Here is a 17,353-nt window from a genome sequence, read left to right as displayed (position 1 = left end):
AATTTATTCACAACAGCATTAGTAACTATTTATGATAAGGCAAACTTCTGCATATAAACTGCAAAACTTAAGACAATAGTTCCACAGCTTTTAGATTTTAAGTCCATTAATTCAGCATCATTTCCAATGGTGAATTACAAAACTGAAAGTATCTCCTTTAACCTTTCATAGACATATACTGGATTCCTGTCATCTATGAGTTCTAAGAATACAAGAGCTGAGGTATAAACTGGTTCAAAACTCTCACGATCAGTACTTACCATTGATACATCTGTTTTTTCTAACAATAAATACTCTTCTGAATTTCTTATCTTGACATTGTTCTCATCTCTTCTACTTTCTTCAGGATGACCTCTTTTTCTCTGAACTCTCATTAGGTTTGGCTGTGGGTTCGTGAGTGGTTCCCTTGCTTCATGCAAAGGTTTTGTATCACACTGTTTACTTTCTTCTCCAGAACTTAAATTAACACTAGACCTACAAAAATATTTTTCAACTGTTAGTTCTCATGCATTATAAAACACATTCTATGATATTGTGTCATTATCAAATATTTAGAACATACAGCCAGAAATGAATTTAAGTATTCTGCATTTTTATTTACTTATTTCGATTTGACTAAGGGAATAAAAAACAATGAAAAAATTATATAACTTGCTTTTCTGCAGTAGTGGACCTTTCTGTTTATTTTTAGAAAAACCTTTCAGGAAGGAAACATCATTAAGATGTTAGGTAAAGTTTCAGCTATACTACCATAGGCTCCCCACATCAACCAACTATAGGAACGCTATCTGCATGAATTCCAGTGCTCAAGGTACTACTGCTTTTAAATAGGATAAAATTCTCACATCTCTTCAAGCACATTCAAATCAGTAAGACAGAAACCTTGAGCTTTTAAACATACTTTTAAGCAAGGTAGAAAAGGGGATCCTTTTTAGATCCAGGGAACTACCAGCTGGTCTGCCTCACCTCAGTTCCTGGCGAAGTGATGTAACAACTAATTCTGGAAAACATTTATGGACATATGAATGACAAGAAGCTGACTTGGAGAATTTAGCATGGATTCACAGCAGGGAAGTCATGCTTGACCAACCTGACAACCTTCTATGATAAGCAGACGATATTGTCTACCATGACTTCAGCAAGGCTTCCAATACTTCTTCCCTAATATCCTCATAAAAAGACTGGTAAGTTATGGGCTGGATGAGCAGACGAGGAGATGCCCTGAAAACTGGCTGAATGGCTGGGCCCTGCAAGCAGTGATCAGTGGCACAGTTTCAGGGGAGGCCAGTAACTAAGACTGGATCTCAGGGGTCAACAGAGGGTCCAGCCCAGCTTATCATCTCTGAATGATGCAGAAGAGCCTACCCTCAGCGAAACTGCAGATGACACAAAACTGGGAGGAGTGCCTGATATATCAAAGGGTCATGCTGCCATCCAGACAGACCTCAACACACTGCAGAAGTGGGCTGACAGGATTCACATGAAGGTCAGTAAAGGAAAGCTCCACCTAGGGAGGAACAACAGCCAGTACAGGCTGGGGTCCCACCCAGCTGGAAAGTAGCTTGGCAGGGAAGGACCTGGGGGTTCTGGTGATCACTAAGTTGAGCAAGAGCCAGTGATGTGCTCTTCCTGCAAAGGCCCATGGCATCTTTGGCTGCATTAGGTGACATATTGCCATCAGCTGGAGGGAGGTGATCTTTCCCTCACTCAGCACTGTTGATGCCACAGCTGGAGTGCTGGGTTCAGTTCTGAGCTTTGCAGTGCAAGAGAGACATAGACTTACTGGAAAGACCCCAGCAAATGGCCACAAAGATGACAAGAATCAGTCTCCTTTCAGTGGTGTCTAGTCATAGAACAAGAGACAAACGGGACAAACTGAAACGCAGGAGTTTCCCTCTGAACATCAGGGAACACTTCCGTACTGTGAGGGTGCCTGAGCACTGGCACAGGCTGCCTGGAGATGCTGTAGAGTCTCCCTCCTTTTGGATTTGGATCTTTAAAAGCCATCTGGACATGGTCCCGGGCCACCTGCTCCATGTGGCCCTGTTTGAGCTGGGAGGTTGGACCACACTGCCTCCAGAGGTTCCTGCCAAGCTCAGCCATTCTGTGATTCTGCAAAATTCCCCCCATCACAGAAGCAAAAAAGACAAACAAATCCCTTGTCTTGTGAACACTTGCATAAAGACTGTGGGATATGATTTCAGAGAATAGAAAAATGAACTCAGGCAAGGTTGCTCCATATCAGTAAATAGTGAGCAAAAGATGTAACTCAATTGTTAAATGAATGTTTGTGAATGGCACTATCTGCTTTCTATGCCACATACATAAAAAGCATCCCTCCTAAAGGATCATGTCACTGTGCATAATTGCATGAATTTCTCTGCCTGAAAAAAAAAAAAAAAATTGAAGAGACTAAGAATACATCGAAGACAACAAGCTCATCAATGTTCTCATTTATAAGTAAGGGCAAGTTGCGCTGCAGTCTTCAAGGATCCACATGTGTACTGCACTGCACCTAAGAGGGTATTAGTAAGAAATTGAGACAGAAACTCTACTTGCTCAAACTCCCACTTGTGAAATACCTTCTTATAAGGAAAATTGCCTTGAGAACAAATCTGCTAAAAACTCTTAAATCACGTAAGAATGCCACCTAGTGACCTTCACAGCTTATAGCATCTAAGAACTAACAGCTCAGAGCCTGCACTTCAAAAATTCAAGTGCTGAATGGAAACGAGTGGAAAAACACACCAGCTTTTTAAAGATCATTTTATTTTGTCAACAGCGATTTTTACCTTTTGGTGGAATCTTGAATGTTCCCTATAGGATGTGTAATTAGATGTTGCTCTCCCTTGCTGTGGCAATTCGGTGATTTTTTAGGGGAATAGAGTGTTTCTGACCACAGAGTTTTTGGATTCATGTCTAGACTGTCATCCTTGGCCAAATTACCCACAAACAACAGTCTTTCCATGTCATCCTTAAAATTGGAAAAAAATATATATATATTAATACAAAATAGATCAACTGTAAAATAAAGCATTGCAAGTTATGATCCAGACAATTTGAGACAAAATTTTGAAAGTTTTTAAGCAAACAGTTTATGGCATACATCACTGCTCCTTGTTTGTTTAAAGGAGATATTTAATAAAACATATACTAGAATCAATAGTCTTTCATAAGCAACCACCAAGGGGATCAGAAGAAACCCAGCGAAAGGAGCATGTGCTACAGGTAAACATTTACAATGTACATGACTGAATGTTCAAAGTTTAAAGGACAAGCAGGACAGGTCTTTAAATTTGGTAACAGAAGCCCACATATTATGTGGCATTAATACATAATTTTAAAAAAAAACCTCTTGTAACAGCACAAGTATGAAACAAGAATGTAATTCTCACCGGTCCAAAATTAATTTATAGGTTTAGAACAGCTTATTCAGATGCCTCAAAAACAGCTGGTGCAAAGACAAGCATCAGAAAGTATAGTAAGAAATATCTGGACAGAATTCTCACTTTTAAGGAAAGAGTTTCCTCAGAGTCTTCTGCTACAGGAAGATTTTTTCCTTTATTTGCTTCTTCCTCAATTGGAGCAGCAAGATTGTGTGCCACTGGAGATTCTCTTTCACTGTATGTTCTTCCTAGGTTTGGTCTGGCCCTCTGAAATCGATTCCTTATGAGCTGTGCTGATTTCAGAGCACCCAGCTTGCCTTCTTGGGAAGTGGATTGTTCAGCACTAGTGTATTTAAACAAATTTTTTAGAAAATAAATAGCATTGCTTGACTTTGGTTGGGGAGGGAAAATAGCATTTTTGCACTCATTAAGTTTTGAATCAACACAAAAGTATTAGAAATTCTAATACATTGTATCCTACTTAAAATCAAGAAAATATTTTGTCAAGCAAATTTCTCATTTTTGGTTCTGGTTAACATGTAAGGAGGAGTAACAAGACTTATCAATACATTTTCAATACCAAGAAATTTGTGTTGCTAAGCATACCAACAAAGATTCTACATGCTAACACATGCTTAAACCCATAATTTATCAAGAATGACAGTAAAATAGGACAGCACATTGGGATCAATAAAAGACAAATATAATATTTTCCAAAATTTATCTGTTATGTGTATGACCACTGTACATGGAATACAAACCCAGTAAAAGAAAAGCTTCATCAAAAGAGCCACAAGATCAAGTACTTGCCAGATAACCAATGACAAGTAGTTCATTTTAATTAAAAAGAGTACTCTGAAAACATGGGACAAAGCTGCCTGTAGGCATTGAAACCTAAGCATCACAGAAAGTCAGCTCAAAATGAACAAAAGAATTGACTCTTGCAAAAGTGTCTTATTATGCAACAAATAAAAACTTTTCACATATGATTTTTGCTAAACTCTAATCTCACCTGCTTTGTTCATGCAGTATGTTTTCAGAAATACACGGCACCTGAGGCGCTTCTTTCAGTGTCTGTTCCTCATTGCTCAATACATTTGCTTGATGCAATACAGCTTCATTTTCACCCTTCGATTTGCAGTAAAAATAAAAACATTATGCAACATAGCACAAAGAAAAAAGGAGAATCAAACAAGGTTTTAAAACAGAAGTGCATTTATAAAAATACTAACTACATGTACATCTCTGCATTAATTTCCCAGTTTGAATCAAAAAAAAAAAAAAAAAAAAAAAAGAAATCATGCTATGTTTATAGGGAGTAATCTTCCTGAGCACGTAATGCAATTTCTAGGCAAGTGGGAACATAGCTCTTTTCAGTCCTGGGCTACCTACAGTTAGGCTCGTAAACACTATCAACAGCACTCAAACAAGTGGGTAGCACTCTTCTATTTAGCATTCAATCAACTCTATTATACAAGGCATGAGGGAAAAAAAATACTTTTGCAAATGGAAAAACCTTTGAAATTTAGATGCTCTCACATACGATACAGACACATCCAACATACCACAACATAACCTCAGTTTCTGAAGGGTTCGTTAGTTTTAATTCTGTATTTGCCACACTGGTTCCACAAAGAAACTGCTCAAACACATCCATCATCTCTCCAGGTCTGAGACAGGTTCATTAGTATAGAAAAGCATCAGACCAGCTATGAATCTGCGCATTTGTGCAGGACAAAGCAGATGTACATGCATGGTTCACAGGCCACAAAGGTCTAGAATAGACCAATCCAAACCACAAGCAACTCTCTCAGCTGGGAGTGATATACTACTGTGGCACCGAAAGAGGGGCAGTGTGCTCATGCTCTGCTCTGGGAATACAGCACACAAGCATTCCAAGCTAGCTCTGCATGGGTTCAAGAATAAAAAGAGTTACAACCACTCCAAAAAAAATGAGTCACTCTTATAAAGCTTAGCTACGTTTGAGATTTAAGTAGAGTCTACAAAGAGACAGCCATGACATGATTCATGTGCAACCCACAAAATGAATACAGAGAGTTGATACTATATTGGCTGTCAAGGATTTCAGTACCTTTAACAGTGCCTTGTAAAGTGTCTGTGAGACACACAGTGTATGTAAATATGACTATTTACCTGTGTAAAGTAGAGAAGTGTCAGGCACTATAATGGTGAAGCTGAAGTTTACAAAATTAATAAAACCTTAACTCACTCTTACAGAAAAATAGCTATACTCTGCCTTCTCTTGATGCTTTCTGGACTCCTCAACACAAATTTTAAAAATCTAAACAGAAAAGATGAAATGAGCAATAAAAACCTATTTTTATATAGAACATACTTTTATTCTAGTTACCTAAATGTGCATAAACCTTTTTTTTTTTTTATCGTGTAGTCTAAGCAAAGTAAGATCTCAGTTTTCAGAAGACATTAATACTACAAGTTGTAGACTTCACTGATCTCGTACCTACAAAACCTCAGCATATGATGGTTTGGGGAATTACTTTCTTATCATATGGTCTCTCTGCCTCAGAGAATGCAACTTAAAGGTTTTAATACAGCTTCAGAAGATAGAATATGCAACTTGGAGCCACATTTTTGAAAGCAAAGTAATTATTCTTCCCAGACGTACCATGGCAGACACAGGACTGGTAGACTCATCTTTTTGCAGTTCCAACTCGTCTGCTTCAGACTTGTTCTGCCCTTCATTATCTTCTGATATCTGTAACTCCTTCTTTCCACCAGCTCTTCCCAATTTTGGCCTGTACCTCTGGAATCGGGCCCTCACAAACTGGACAGGTTGAAGAAGTGTTTGTCTACTTTCTTCTTGAGCTGTATTTTTTCTATCAATAAGTCATATAGAAATAAAAAAAAAATCTGAAACTTAATACAAAAGCATGTCATTAAAAACACAGGTTAATTAACATACAGAACACAGCTTAGTTTTTAAAAGACATCACATAAACGTAAAGTTCTGTTGAGTGTAAGTTATGCACACAAACCTTTGTTTCAGCACAAATTTCAAACCATTCATCTCCTAATTTCTTCCACAACAGAATTAAGAATTAATGCCTTGTAATTCCTCTATACTCACAAGCAGTAAGGTAAAAGAGTGCACCTACAAGAGAAGGGATGAATGCCTAAAAAAAGATTTTACCAGGAAGGTGAGACTGTTGACAACTCATCTGAAGTGTCTCTATGCCGATGCACACAGCATGGGAGACAAACAGGAGCTGATAGATACTGTCCATCTGTAAAGCTACAGTCTGATCACCATCACTGAAATCCTGTTGGTTTCATACCTTGTGGTATGAATACCATGAATGGTAAGAATAGTGAGATACTGCCTAGGAAGAAGGAAATGCAGACAGTGAAAGTAGGGACAAACACACTGAAAAGAATACTAGGATACTGCCCAGGAATGTAGGAATCAGATCAGGTAAGCTGAAGCTCAGCTAGAGCTAAACTTGGCAAGGGATGAGAACAACAGTAAGAAGGGGTTTTTATAGGGACATCAGTCAGAAAAGAAACACAATAGAAATCGTACCCCTTCTGATGAACCTGGGAATCAATCTGACATGGGAAAGGCTGAGGTGCTCCACTTTATCTCAGTTTTCAGTGACAACTGCTCTTTTCACATCTCCCAAGTCCATGAAACTTAAGCCAGGGTCTGGGGGAATGAAGTCCCACCCATCACAGATCTGGTTCAAGACCACCTGAGGAAGCTGGATGTCCATGGGACATAAGATGAGATGTATCCCAGGGTCCTGAGGGAAATGCCAGATGAACTGGCTAAGCCACTCCTCATCACATTTGAAAAGTCATGGCACTAAGTCCCCAGTGACTGGAAAAAGGGAAACATCACATCCATTTAAAAAATAAAAATAATAATTAAAAAAAAAAGGTATGAAAGAAGACACTGGGAACTACCAACCAGTCAGCCTCACCTTTATGCCTGGTAGGATCACTGAGCAGATCCTCCTGGAAGCTATGTTAAGACATGTTGAATACAGGGAAGTGATAAGACAGTCAACATGGCTTCACAAAAGGCAAATTATGCCTCACTTACCTAGTGGCCTTCTACAATGGAGTGACTGCACTGGACAATAAAGTAAGAGCAACTGATGTCATCTACCTTGATATCTGTAATGCCTTTGATACAGTCCCCAACACCCTTGCCTCTAAACACAAAAGATAAAGATTTGATGCATGGACTATTAGATGGATTGGCTGGATGCACGTATCCAAAGACCTGCCATCAACAGCTTAATATCCAAATGGAAACCAGTAACAAGCATTGTCCCTTAAAAGATCATACTGGGAGCAATAACACTTAATATCTTCGTTAATGACACGGACAGTGGGATTGAGCGTACGCTCAGCAAGTCTGCAGACAACACCAGGTGAGTGGTGCAGCTGATCCCCTAGAAGGATAGGGATGACATCCACAGGGACCTGGACATGCTAAAGTGGGCCCACGCAAACCTCATGGAGTTCAACAAAGCCAAGTCCAAGGTTCTGCACCTGGGTCAGGGCAATCCTCACTATCTGTACAGAGTTAGGGCTGAATTGATTGAGAACAGCCCCATGGAGAAGAAACTGGGGATGAGAAATTGGATACGAGCCAGCAATGTGCACTTGCAGCCGAGAAAACCAACTGTATCCTGGGCTGCATTAAGAGGCATGGCCAGCAAGTCGAGGAAGATGATTATCCCCCTCTGCACAGCTCTAGTGAGACCCCACCTGGAGCACTGAACCCAGTTCTAGGACCCAAAGCAAAAGACATGGACCTGTTGGAGTCAGTAATCCCTTAATGGAAGGCCACAAAGGTGAATCAAAGGGCTGGAGCACCTCTCCTATGGAGAAAGACAGTTCTAGGGTTGTTTCTAGGGTTGTTCAGCCTGTAAAAGATTCTTGGGAGATCTTTCAACATTTAAAGTGGGGCTTGTAACAGAGAAAGACTTTACCAAGGTCTATAATGATAGAACATGTATTAACAGTTTTAAACTAAAAGAGAGGAGCTTTAGATTAGATATTAAAAAGAAATTCTTTACTATGATGGTGGTTAGATACAGGAACAGGTTGTCCAGAGAAGCTGTGGATGCTCCATCCATAAAAGTGTTCAAATACCACACTGGATGAGGCTTTGAGCAACCTGATTTAGTGGACGATGACTCTGCCAATGGCAGGGCAGTTAGAACAAGACAATCCTGAAAGGTCCATTCCAACTCAAACCATTCTATGATCCTAAAATTAATGCCCATTAATTTAATACTTAGAATACCAATAACTGGAGTTTTAATATAACTAGTGTTGATACTATGAGAGCTGACACCTCATTCAGTATTTTTATTAGACTTTATTTGCCAATTAGAAATCCATCAGCACAATGATTTCCTTTTAAAATGCCTGTGTTTTAAATGAAGAATGAAACTGACTAGCTACGCCCTTACCCAACAGTAGTAGTTGAGGTCCCATCTTTTTCTACAGGTAGGTAAGACTTCAATTCACCATCCTCTGATCTTGAAAGTGTCTGTGGGGACTTACAACTTTGCCTCTCAGAAGCATCCAGAGGGCCAAATGACTTTTCCTTTCCTAAGGATTCCAATGATTGCAGGACTTCACGTTTTCCAGCTTTCTGGAAGAAAAAAAAAAAAAACACAAATGAAAAAGTCAAGATATAAAACCAAAAATAAGGTATGTTATGTTGTCCATAAAGTTCTGTACTAATCACTCCCCAAAGTGTTTCCTGTCAAATTAGGCCACCTTCATCTAATTGCTCACTGGTAACCTCCCAGGCTTTCCAAGAACACGTATTTGTCTCTTAAAATACCTTGAAATCTAGATTTCTTCTTTGCCATCTTTTATTAGCACTTTTATTTCCCTAACATCTCTGCAAATCCAAGTCAAAAAGGTATCTGTACATATAACAGGAAATACAGAATGGATTGTACGTGTTCCTCACACGTGTTGCTCAAGTACAGCAGTTTTCACATACAAAATCCTAACTTTAGAAAAAAGATTATTTCTGAAAAGATTAATCTGTGTTGTTTTGTTTTTAAATCATCAGATGTTTCTTTCAGTTCCATAAACTCAAAAGCTGAAATCCAACTAAAAGGGGGAAAAAGAAAAGCCTTACATCTGTGTCAGGCAGGCTACCACATTCACCATCACACTGCATCAAACTTTCTTCTTTGTTATTATGCTTCTGTGATACATCTTTATTTACATCCAGTACTTCCTTTCTACTAGTTATTGTTCTTAAATTTGGCTTTGGTCTTTGGAATCGACTCCTCAGTAGCCGTGCTGATGAAGCAACATTTTTTTCCTCTTGCTTCTCAGGACCAGACTCCCTGTGAAAGCAAAAAGAACAACAGTCAAAGGCATGGGACAGCACTAGTTCTCCAAATCATATGTTACATACTCGTATGTAGTTTTGTCCACTGCAGTAGCCAAATAAAACACAGTAATTTTCTCAGAGCAACAGCAAAGTTATCAACATTGTGAAAAAAGAACATATCAAACACACAAAAGAAACACGTTGCTTCTTTTTTTTTACTTATCTTTGCTGACCTATTTATAAGATACAGGACTTTGATGTTTGATTTCAGAACAACCGCAACTTCCAGTCACACTCTAAGAGGAATGTAAGTATTTTAAAAATTCCTTTCTTTGTCTCATCATGGCCAGAACTACACAATAGATTTCTTTATTTATTATTTTCTACAGACAGCTTAATAGGAAACCAAGCCCTACACTTGGGGATTTACGTAAGGATATGGGGATGTACTGGTAGAACCAACATGGAGAAGATAAGCACAGGAATTCAGTAACGTTTAGATATTTATTTGAAAACTGGAATCACCATGACTTTTTGGATTTTGTTTTGTTTAAGTATAGTATAATCCTGATTAAAAGAAAGTTTTATATCTGTGACAAGGTATTTGATTCTGGAGTTGAATGTAAAAGCATGGAATGCCTAGAGATATTGATGGCTTTGAACTATCCCTTTACTCCGTTTAAAAAATAACCTTACCCTGCATTGAAATCTGAAACAACTTTCATGTCATCTGAAGATCCCTTTTCACTTTCACAGCCTCCAGCTTCTGAGGACTTTTCTTGGGAGCACTGCCTTGTACGTAATGAGTTCAACTCAAAATCTGCTGAAACATCCCTTTCTAACATCACGATGCATGGCTGTAGGTCTTCGTGAACCATCACATCCTATGGGGAATAAAAGTTTCACTCAATTAAGGAAAAAGATTTGGTCAACCTCTGCTTTAGAAGGGCAGGAGGACAAAAGGTTATTTTTCAGTAGCTCTTACAAAAATGCTCTAAAAGATCCCTCACTTCCCGTGCATTCAACTGAAACCACTTTATACTTTAAAAATTAAAAATGTTATTTTTCTGTATACTTTCCACCTGAAATGGTCTCTCTTCCAAGACCATGCTTTCTATACACACTTCTCTTTTCACAGCTGTATCACCCATAACACAACAATGTGGGATACAATCTCTCTCTCCATGGAAAACAGAATCTAAATGCAGGAGTGTCGTGGTTTAACCCGGCTGGCAGCTAAACACCACGCAGCCGTTCGCTCACCCTCCCCCCTCCCTCTCTGGGACGGGGGAGAGAAATGGAAAGTGAAGCCCGTGAGTTGAGATAAAGACAGTTTAATAAGACAGGAAAATAATAATAATAATAATAATAATGATGATACAATGGTGATAATACGAAAGTAATAATAGTATGTACAAACAAGTGATGCACAATGCAATTGCTCACCACCCGCTGACCGATGCCCAGCCTAACCCCGAGCAGTCCGGCCCCCTCCCCCCGGCTAGCCACCCCTATATATTGTTTAGCATGACGTCAGATGGTATGGAATACCCCTTTGGCTAGTTTGGGTCACCTGTCCTGGGTCTGTCCCCTCCCAGCTCTTACTGCACCCCCCAGCCTGCCCGTTGGCAGGACAGAGCAAAGGCTGAGATGTCCTTGGCTTAGTATAAGCACTGCTCTGCAACAATTAAAGCATCGGGGTGTTATCAGCACTCTTCTCATTCTAAGCCAAAACACAGCATTCCACCAGCTACTAGGAAGAAAATTAATTCTGTGCTAACTGAAACCAGGACAAGGAGTTAGAAAATTCTATGACAATTCAGTTTATCCTGAAAGAATTTGTTATACAAATGCCAGGCTTACAACTTAAGCAGTATGCACCTAGATATTTATTACTAAAAGCTTCTGTTTGGGCCCCCACTAAAACCTATGCAGTATATGCAGCTGTTCAAGAAACTTACACTTTTGAGGCACGAACCACTGTCTTCATCTCTATGGTGTTTCACAACCTTTTCTACTTCTCCATTTTCAGCTTTCTGCTCTTCAGCATCTTTTTCATGTGATCGGTCATCTTTCCGTGCAACAGTTCTGCCTAGATTTGGTTTTGGTCTCTGCATTCGGCCTCTCTTTAGAGGTGTTGGTTTCAGCACACTCAGTTTGCTGTCTTCTTGTGAACAGGTTATTTCATTAGACCTGGAAAAATATATAAGATCTGTAAGTATCTAAGACATTTAAAATTGTAAGAGTTCCAAAGAAATGATATTTTCATTTTTTCAAGCATTTATTAAGACACACTTTCTTAAAAGTGGAGCTATGTATTCCTAAGTTCATGAAACAATGAAGTTAGAAGTGTCTGTCTTAGACTGAAAAAGTACTTGAGAAGTAAGAATTCATGCTTGCATTGTTCTTTGTCTTTCCCCACTGAAAACAGAATACCATGCTAGACAGTTTCTTGACCCATAATGGCTCTTCTTATATTCTTTTGTATCTGGTTTAGGGGCAAATGCACCTAGTTTAATGAAGGGTATGACATGTTTAAATCATAAACATTCCATAATCTTACTGACATAATATATTCTTTGAGTTATTTATATCAGATGCACCTACAACTACCAGATGCTTCTATGCATTTACACCCTGAGAGCCAAGTTATATAGCAAGAATATCGAGAAAGAATAATGATGAAAGAAGCAACCGATGAATTATTTTTCTACCTGATTAAACCCAGTTTACCTGTCCTCCACACTGCTATTTTCCCCTTTACGATGTAGTAGAAAAAGCTTTTTGTATTTTTCAATCTCTTATAAAACACATTTCTCCTCTTACACTACAGCTGTAATTTCTCCACTGAACAGAAATAAAGGAAATACTTCTTAATTTACCTTCACATAAAATTGTCCACACTAGACTTTTTCCCCCCTTGTGAAAGACACCTAACACTTTAGATGCTGGCCTGTGTCCAAAGAAGGGCAAGGAAGCTGGTGAGGGGTCTGGAGAATAAATCTTACAAGGAGTAGCTGAGGGAGCTGGGATTGTTCAGTCTAGAGAAGAGGAGGCTCAGGGGCAACCTTATCACTCTCTACAGGAACCTTAAAGGAGGCTGTAGTGAGGTGGGGGTTGGTGTATTCTCTCACTTGCCTGGTGACAGGATGAGGGGGAAAGGGCTGAAGTTGCACCAGGGGATGTTTAGGTTGGATATTAGAAGAACTTCTTTTCTGAAAGGGTTGTTAGGCATTGGAATAGGCTGCCCGGGGAAGTGGTTGAGTCACCATCTCCGGAGGTCTTTAGAAGACATTTAGATAGCTAGACATTTTAGATAGCTTAGTGATATGGTTTAGTGGAGGACTGGTTAGTGTTAGCTCATAGGTTGGACTAGGTGATCTTAGAGGTCTCTACATGATTCCGTGATTTAAGAACAACACTTTAAGAATAAGCACTGATTAGTATTGTTTAAATACTCAGTTTCTGCCACTGAAATGGTACTTCAGTATTAAAGCTATTAAAGAAAGCTTGTTATAGTTTTTAAAGGACTAGCTTTCCTTTTTTTTTTTTTTTTTGCATTCATCATGATTGATGTTTCATTTAAAAGAACTGCTTTATACACAAAAATGGTTAATTCATTTCATGCATAAAGAAAAAAAGATTCCCTCAATTTCTATCTCATTGCAGAAATTTCTCAAGAAACTTCTACAACTACCATACTATGTAATATTACCAGACATGAGAAGTACAGCAAGTTGTTGGAAAGTAACACATTGGTGGTTTGTTCGTTTGTTTTTTTCATTTTTCACATACTTACTGAGACACTGTCTCCACGATTTTATCATCTTTTTCTGCAGCTTCTCCACTGGTAGTATCAGACCTATTACTTTGGTCAATATTCTGAATAGAAATAGAACATTAAAACATTAATTATTTTCCATTAGGTAATGCTGCACTTAATAATAGATCAGGTAACTATCCTTAACAGGATGCAAAATGGGTTTCTCATGACAGATACGGACTCTTACACACTACATTTCACACAGTCAGAAAGGTGCAGTAAAATCTAGTTCAGACAAACAAAGCTGTGTTTGCTGTAGGACATGAGAGATTACTGGCATATACTATTTATGTGACAATCTCCCAGCTAAGCTGAGATCCCTACACAGTAATCGTAGTCACTACTGGTTAATTAAGTGCTGATTCCTGGTCATATTCAGAAAAAGAAAAAAAAGAAGTTAAAAATAAAAAAAAAAAAAAAAGAAGAATGTTGCCCAACAGGTTCCTAGCTAACATATTATTTCCAGTTATCTTACTCCACAAAGTACCTTTTTAGTTCCCTCCTCAGACTCTGGATGAGACATTTTATCATTTCCTGAACTGTTCTCAGGCTCTTTCCTTCCAGATGCTCTTGTAACATTAGGTTTAAATCTCTGTCGACATCCTCTAACTCTTGTCATTCCAATTACAGTTTTCTCAGGCTCGCTGCACAAAGGATTCAAAACAATTAAATTTATTCTTATATTCAAATATTCATGCCTTATATTCAATGAGTTGTGCAACTTTCTTTACTAGGAGTCAATATTACATTGAGTTGTCTTTAGAAGGATTTGCATACAATTATGCAAGTTCCTTCACATTAGTACCAAGCTATATTCAGTCTTAAGGGTGTGGAAACTTCATTTATCTAATTATTGAAAAGATATGAAGTTATCACACAAGTGAGGAACCCAAATAGACTACATGCCACTCCTGCTCCGGCAAGTGTCAGAAATGGAGCCATGAACTGGTAGATGGGGTGGGAGGATAGCCAAGCCATTGTTATCACCTTTTTTTCCACCCAAATTCCAAATAACATTTGTACTTTATAAAGTAATACTTTCTGCAATTTCCCAGAAAAGCAGCATGTATCTTCTACTGTAGTACCACTCCTGGAATCATCCAAGAAAATGCCAAAGTTGATTTTAAGATTCATATTAAGTTTTTGACTTCACTGTTGTCTTTTTATAACAGCACTATGCAGAATGAAGTAACAATTATGGACAGTTAATACTAATGAAACTGGAAAAGTGATCTCAATACTTACTCAGATTTCGTATCCAAATCCATATTCTCCAATTCTGTGACTTCATCTCTGTTTCTTCTACTGTCTTGCTCAGAGCCCTGTAATTAAGGCAAGAGGTGTGGTTTAACACAGCCATTCACATTCCCCCAAGAGGGATGGAGGGGAAGAAAATCGCAAGGGTAAAAGTTAAGAAACTCACAGGTTGACATACAGCTTCATGCATCAAAAAAATAAACAAAAGAAAATCAAAACCAAGAAAAAACAAGGGATGCAAAACTCAACTGTCCAGCACTAATGCACAGGCAGTCCCTCCACAGCAGCAGCCCTGGCAAACACCTCCCAGCACTTTGATGCTGAGCACAATGTCCTGCGGTATGGGATGTCTATTTGGTCAGCTGGGGTCATCTGTCTTGGTTATGTCCCTCCCAGCTTCTCATGCACCTCTAGCCTACTTTATAGCAGATAGTTCAATAAACAGAAAAGCCCTTGACTCTGTATAAGCAGTGCTCAGCAATAACTAAAACATTCATCAGCACTATTTTCATTACAAATCCAAAAATAGAACACTACACAAGCTATTATGAAGAAAATTAACACGGTCCCAAAAAAAAAAAAAAAAAAAAAAAAAAGGCAAGAAATCTTGGTCAAATGCACAGATAGATACCTCAGAGGTAGTTCTCAGAATTTTACGTACTACACTGCAGTTTGTCTACAGGATCAGCACTGATCAAAATGGATACAGCAACAAGTGCATAGCATATTAAGGAACATTTCTCTTTCTGACCTTTTCAGCTGTATTCACAAGTTTTGGAGAGGAAGTCTCAGCGTCCATTTTCTCTTGGTTTGCTGCTTCTTTCTTTCCTGAGGATCTTGTGAAATTGGGTTTAGGTCTTTGCAAGTGTCCTCTCTCTGCTGGCTTTTCAGTTTTACTTAAAACATAAAAAGGCGTAGTTTATATTACTATTACTAAAACACTACATGGTCCAAGATGTACTTTAAGAGCAGTACAAACTGCATTGGTAGTACCAATAAACTGAAGAAAACTGTAATAGCAGAAAAATATAATATACATTACTACTTTAAGCACAGAATCTCAAATAAACCTTAATACCTTTGATGGCCTTCAGTGCAATCTACTTAAAAATACTTGAAGGAAGCATTTCTTGATTCTCAATAAATAGGAATAATTCTTTTAGGGATTCACAGTTGACACCAGTGTGAACAGGCTTACTGAATTCAACAGAGACAACAAGTCTGCTCCAAAGTACAGCAGATCTGTTTGACATACAAAATTTGCTAATCCCTTTTTCTGTCCCTCTATCCCCTTTCAAAGCTACCCTGCTCAAGAACTATGAACTGCTATTGACAAACTCTGTCCTACTGCTGAGTACCATACACTGTTGAAGAATGGGGTACATGTATCAATCTCTGTATCCTATTAACTATTGCAATACAGAATCTCAGGATTCAGATGCTACTTGCCAGAGCCCTACAGATGAGTGATAATCTTCAGATTGGAAACTACTACTTTTTCTTATCCTCTTCCCAGGACAGGGTAAATGAAACTTTGATCGCCTTTAGAAATGAGTTGCCCATCAGTAAGCTAACAGCAGAAGCATGAAACTTTCATATTGAAAAGAGTATCTACCTTAGCATAAACTAGTAGACCATCTCAAAATCAACTTTAAAGAATTATACCATTGATTATTACATCTCTGATCATATAGAATGGAAACTTTGAGCACAGAGTTGTTTAAACATCACTGCTCAGTTACATAGATAAGTACAGGAAATAGTCACAAAGATTAACCTCATAAAGGAGTGCAGCTGAAACAGAGTGGGGTACCTTCTGGAAAGGTATGTCTCAGCTTACACTCTCGAATTCCAAAGAGCAAAATTTTCCAGTCAGGAACGTTTCAATATAGCACACGGGCTGTGTGCAGCTAATAAGCTCTGATGGCCATATGCCACTTTCAGAGAATACAGTGAAGTCCTTTTTCAAGATCAACTTTCCCAACAAAGGCTCACCCATAAAATCACAACATTTCTTCAGAAAAGTTTCTTGCTGTTATTCAGTGTAGAGGGACTAGCTTTTTTCTAAGCTCAGTTAATCCTCTCTCATGTCCAAACATTACGTTTTAGTCAAAGCATCATTTGCTCCTCAGCAATCAGAATTTCTATCAAAAAAAACTTCCCTGAATATGAAAAAATATCATCACAATCTACTATGTTGTTGAACCTACTCCGGTGAAACAATTATACCCAAATGAAGTCAATACAGGTTTAGCACAAGTACCCCCACAAGTTAATCTAATTCTACTTACATTTTTTCAGGCAGAGAATCACTTTCTGATGCACTCTGCTCTTCCTCTGGTCTATGTAAGTCATGTGTGTCTTCATTCTAAGTAAGAAGAAAAATAAATGGTGTGGAAATTGATAAACATGAAGAACTCTTTGCTGTAAGTTAACAACAAGAAGAAACGCTCACAAAGTAACTTCATCTTTTAACTGAATGAAGCTGATAACAGACTCCTTAGGCAATATCGGTTAGTAGTAAGTTTCCAG

The 17,353-nt window shown here is 38.4% G+C and overlaps 1 protein-coding gene across 4 annotated transcripts in view; it reads right to left on the bottom strand.

Moving 5' to 3' along the window:
• BDP1 (B double prime 1, subunit of RNA polymerase III transcription initiation factor IIIB) overlaps positions 1-17,353 on the bottom strand; it is a 58,438-nt gene that overhangs the window by 22,879 nt on the left and 18,206 nt on the right. For all 4 annotated transcript variants that reach the window (XM_032206093.1, XM_032206096.1, XM_032206095.1 and 1 more), the window contains exons 13-26: positions 17,113-17,189; positions 15,573-15,717; positions 14,810-14,886; positions 14,052-14,208; positions 13,541-13,623; positions 11,703-11,934; positions 10,438-10,625; positions 9,541-9,754; positions 8,855-9,039; positions 6,034-6,244; positions 4,399-4,514; positions 3,510-3,729; positions 2,793-2,974; positions 261-474 (exon numbers count right to left, since the gene is read on the bottom strand). In XM_032206093.1, coding sequence (XP_032061984.1) covers positions 261-474; positions 2,793-2,974; positions 3,510-3,729; positions 4,399-4,514; positions 6,034-6,244; positions 8,855-9,039; positions 9,541-9,754; positions 10,438-10,625; positions 11,703-11,934; positions 13,541-13,623; positions 14,052-14,208; positions 14,810-14,886; positions 15,573-15,717; positions 17,113-17,189 — 2,301 coding nt within the window. The remainder of the gene's footprint in view (positions 1-260; positions 475-2,792; positions 2,975-3,509; positions 3,730-4,398; positions 4,515-6,033; positions 6,245-8,854; positions 9,040-9,540; positions 9,755-10,437; positions 10,626-11,702; positions 11,935-13,540; positions 13,624-14,051; positions 14,209-14,809; positions 14,887-15,572; positions 15,718-17,112; positions 17,190-17,353) is intronic.

This window comes from Aythya fuligula, chromosome Z (assembly GCF_009819795.1).
Source record: "Aythya fuligula isolate bAytFul2 chromosome Z, bAytFul2.pri, whole genome shotgun sequence".
Lineage (NCBI taxonomy): Eukaryota > Metazoa > Chordata > Aves > Anseriformes > Anatidae > Aythya > Aythya fuligula.
This window is presented reverse-complemented; position numbering and strand designations above follow the sequence as displayed.